The sequence below is a fragment of the Serinus canaria genome, chromosome 17 (assembly GCF_022539315.1).
Source record: "Serinus canaria isolate serCan28SL12 chromosome 17, serCan2020, whole genome shotgun sequence".
Classification (NCBI taxonomy): domain Eukaryota; kingdom Metazoa; phylum Chordata; class Aves; order Passeriformes; family Fringillidae; genus Serinus; species Serinus canaria.
In genome coordinates, this window is record NC_066330.1 from 10,434,224 (window position 1) to 10,438,543 (window position 4,320).

Here is a 4,320-nt window from a genome sequence, read left to right on the forward strand (position 1 = left end):
CGTGTTTCCCTGTTCCCAGGATCATCCGCGGGCTTGCAGGGACCTTCGGCCCCGCGATAGGGAGCGGCATCCTCAGGGAGAGCAAAGGTCTGATGGGGATGAGCCAGAGCCCTGCGCCGCCACCGACGCCCCAGCGGCAGGAGGTGGCACTCACCCAGCACAACCCTGGGCACCCCCGGGCACCTTGGGAGGGTGGGAGCCCGGGAGCGCCCATGGGACTCTGCACGCAGCTGGCCGGCTCATCAGAGCCCTGCCAGGTCTGGGACCGAAGCCTCACCCTCCCCTGCCCACCCCGCCCCCTTCTCCAGCTGAATCATTGCCCGCCGGTCTGCAGGCACTGCCGGCCGCTCCCGCCGCGTGTGCCATCGCCCCGGGGCTGGGCAGAGCCAAGGGCAGCGTTGACACACGGCAGATGTGGCACCTGCCCTGCCCTGCCCCGCCCCGCCGAGCACCCGGCCCGCTCGTACCGGCTGCTGTGGCCCCGTGCTGTGCCAGGCACCGCACACCGTGGGGACACCTTTCCGTGCCCTGGCTGTGCCAGGCACCGCACACCGTGGGGACACCTTTCCGTGCCCCGGCTGTGCCAGGCACCGCACACCGTGGGGACACCTTTCCGTGCCCCGGCTGTGCCAGGCACCGCACACCGTGGGGACACCTTTCCGTGCCCTGGCTGTGCCAGGCACCGCACACCGTGGGGACACCTTTCCGTGCCCTGGCTGTGCCAGGCACCGCACACCGTGGGGACACCTTTCCGTGCCCTGGCTGTGCCAGGCACCGCACACCGTGGGGACGCGTTTCCGTGCCCTGGCTGTGCCAGGCACCGCACACCGTGGGGACGCGTTTCCGTGCCGGGGACCTGCGTGTCCCGCAGAGCCCGGGCAGCCCCGCCCGCGGGCTCCGGCGTTGCCGTGTCCTCTGTCCGCCACACGCACGGGGCAGGGCTAGCGACACGAAAGCAAACAAGGGGTAGATGTGCTCGTCCCCACTGCACTCTGGGCAGGGAGAACAAGGGAGCTCCTTGTGCAGGGCGGGCACCATGCGGCTGTGCCCCTGCCAGCCGCACACCCCCGGTCCCACCGCTCTGGGGGGGGGGGGGGGGGGGTTGTGCCAGGCAGCGGGGGCAAAGCTCTGCCAGGCCACGGCTATCCCAGCCCAGAATATCCTGGAATGCGGGTGGGATTGCAGGGATAATGGGCTCCCAGGCCATGGCAGGCTCCTGGGGTGGGCTCCCAGGCACTGTAGGCTTCCCGTGGGATCTGTGTGGTGGCACCCCAGCATTGCTGGCACCCAGTGCTCGTGGGGTCTCAGTGCAGCTGGGCTCCAAGCAGTGGGGATTCCAAGCCATGGTGGGCTCCCATTGCTGAGGGACTCCCAGGGGGTCACAGCCAGCCCGGGCAGTGTCCTGGAGCCCACCCAGCTGCCCACCCAGGAACTTCCCTTTGCCAGACACTTCCTCAGCCTCTCCTAAAGACTCATAAAGTCTTTCCAGACAGGACAGTCATCCAGCTTGGCAGGGCTGGGCTGAGCACCAGCCAGTGTCCCAGACAGGCAGGAGCAGCCTGTACTGGGAACGCCCGGGCACTGCTGGACCCGGGCTGGCACTGCTGGACCCAGGCAGCAGCCAAAGAGCTCTGTGTGGGCTGCTGCTGCTGCTGTGAGTCAGCAGGGCAACAGTTAAGCCTGGTTTGGAGGCTTTAGAGCTGCCCTTACACACCCACCAGAAAAAGCAAGTGACATGGGAATCCCAGAAAAGCCTGGGTGGAGGGAAGAGGCACACCTTGGCAGGGCAGGAGAAGGCTGTAATTTTATTTGCAGCAGCCTGAAGTCATCTGCAAACACAGTTCCTCCTCCCAAGCCCCAGTCCCGCAGAGCAGGCAGTCCTGCAGCGGCCAGGGAGCAGCAGCTGTGCTGGGACAGCAGCACCAGGGAGGGCTGCCAGCATCAGGGAGGGATGGCAGCACCACGGCGGGACATCAGCACAACAGCGGACTTGTTCCAGGTCGATGGCAGCAGCCTCAGCTGAAAGCCCAGTCTGGAGGAGCTCCAGCACATGGGGAAGAGCCAGCGGCTCCTCCCACCTTCCTCCAAGCCCTGGGAGCTGCAAAAGGCCAATGCCGGGCCTCTGCCTCCCCAGCAAGGTGCCCAAGTGCTGCCCCACTGTTGGAGCTGGGCCAGCCCTCTGCGCTGGACCCGTCCCTGGGATGCAGATGGGACAAGAGGTTGTGCCCAGCACCCCACAAGCCTGGCAGCAGGAACAGAATGGGGCTGGGGGTTTCCTGGCACCAGGATGTTAATGCCCACATCCATGCTGTGCCATCAGGTGCTGCCCTGGAGCACGGCCCAGCACTCTGCCATGCTTTGGCTGCCTGTCTTTCCTGTTTCCATTGCTCTGCCCCATGGGCAGTGTGGTGAGGAGGAGCAGGATCCAGATGGAGTTTGGTGCAGGGGTCTGGCAGCACCCCCGTGATGCTGTGGGAGGAGGAACACTCACTTCTGGGCAGGTGGGCCCTGTGCCTGCTGGAGGCTTGTCCCTGGCTCCTCTCCGCTGCTCCAAGCCAGTGATGATGATGTCCTCTCCTCCTCTGCCACACACACAGGGCTGCCAGCATCCAAACCCAGCCTCGAGCAGGTGGGCACTGCCTGCCCCTTCCCAGGGTGAAGTTCCCAGCACAGAGACACTGGCAGGGGCTTGGTGCAGGATCACAGGCTCAGTGCTGCCCTGTCTCCAGTGCAGTCACTTCCTGGTGACACCTGTCCGGGCACACATCATCCTCAGGGCCCACCTGGCAGGTGCCCATCACCAGCACATCTGACTGCAGAGCTCACAAGTAAAAAGCGATGTCAGTTCAGCCAGCGCTAGCTCTGCCAGGGGTGCCCAGGCCAGCAGCCATGTCCCTGTGGGGTCACTGGCCCCATCCCATGGTCACACATCCCGTGTGTGCAGGGAGGGCCCTCAGGAGATGACACAGCAGCACTTTGGGCAGCAGGAGCACCACCTGCAGCAGCCACATCGCCTGCCAGCCCCCTGCTCCTGGCCCTTGGGTGTCTTGTCCAGGGTCACAGTGTAGAAGGAGGCAGATGAGTCCCCATTGGGCATCCTCAGGCTGGCATAGGGGTTGTAGGGACGGGACCAGGACTTGTCTGTGGGGATGGTGGGGCTGTTGCAGCCATTGGCAAGCTCTGTGTGCCCACCGGCGCCATAGGCGGGCACGGCCGCAGGGTTGGCGATGACAGTGGGCTCGTCTCTCAGGTAGCGAGTGATGAAGCTTTGCTGGAACTGCTCCCGTGGGATGCTGACGCTGGCGTAGGGGTTCTGCACGGTGACTCCCCGATCCATGTGCCTGCCCCTTGTCAGACGCGTGGCCTGCCTGGCACTGCCCACCCTGCAGGACAGAGCCCCTGTCAGCCCGGGTGGGGGGGGGGGGTGCTCTCAGCAGGGGAGGGACCCCCGGCAGATCCCCCTGGTTTGGGTGAGAGCAGAGCTGTGCTACCCACTTCCCGCCAGCCCCAAGGGACCCCCACAAGGCACACGTGGACCCACCAGAGCCGGGAGGGGAGGCAGGAACGGGGGTGCAGGGGGTGAGCAGGGCACGGGTGGGACAGGAGGGGACGCTGAGTGGGGCAAAGAGTGCAGGTAGGGCAGTGGGGTGGGGTAGGGATCTCTAGGGGGACACTGAACAGAACAGAAAGAAGTGGGGAGAGGAGCGGGAGGAAAGGGGGTGCAGGGGAGTGGAAAGGCAGAGGGAAGATGGGACAGGACAAGGACAGTTGGGATAGGGGTTGGGGACGGGGCAGGCGGTGGGAGATGGGGAATCGGGGCGGGGGGCGCAGAGGAAGAAGGAGGGCAGGCAGGGGAAGGGGCGCAGGGGGAAGCAGGCAGGGAGAAGGCAGGACTCGGGCACGGTGGGGGCAGCGATTCCCGGTACTCACCGAGCTCGCAGCTCCGGCCGCTGCGGGGCCGCTCTGCCCCGGTTGCGCTTCCTTCTGCACGGACCGCCCCGAGCGGCGCCGCCCCGAGCGACCGACAGACAGACGGAGCGGCCCGGCAGACAGACAGACCGGCCCCGAGAGAGCGGGGCAGGAACACCCCGCAGCCAGCACCCGCCCACCGGCCAGCCCCAACACCAATCACCAGCCCAGCCCATGGACACCGGCACAAGGGGTACAGGGAACCGGGCACTGGACAGCGGGCACTTGGCCCTGGGCGCTTGGCAGTGGACATGGACACTGCTCAGGAGGCACTGGGACCACAACTGGACAGGGACACTTGGCACTGCACAGGGGCATGGGCACCAGGCAAGGCCACCAGTACCGAGGCAC

At 66.3% G+C, this 4,320-nt stretch overlaps 1 protein-coding gene across 1 annotated transcript; it reads right to left on the minus strand.

Moving 5' to 3' along the window:
* Window positions 1-1,778: 1,778 nt before the first annotated feature.
* Window positions 1,779-4,062, minus strand: CYSRT1 (cysteine rich tail 1). Its single transcript, XM_018917875.3, has 2 exons — window positions 3,931-4,062; window positions 1,779-3,383 (listed from the first exon to the last, which is right to left on the minus strand). Exon 2 carries the CDS (start codon window positions 3,335-3,337, stop codon window positions 2,954-2,956), a length of 384 nt encoding a protein of 127 aa, XP_018773420.3. The 5' UTR covers window positions 3,338-3,383; window positions 3,931-4,062; the 3' UTR covers window positions 1,779-2,953.
* Window positions 4,063-4,320: the final 258 nt, after the last annotated feature.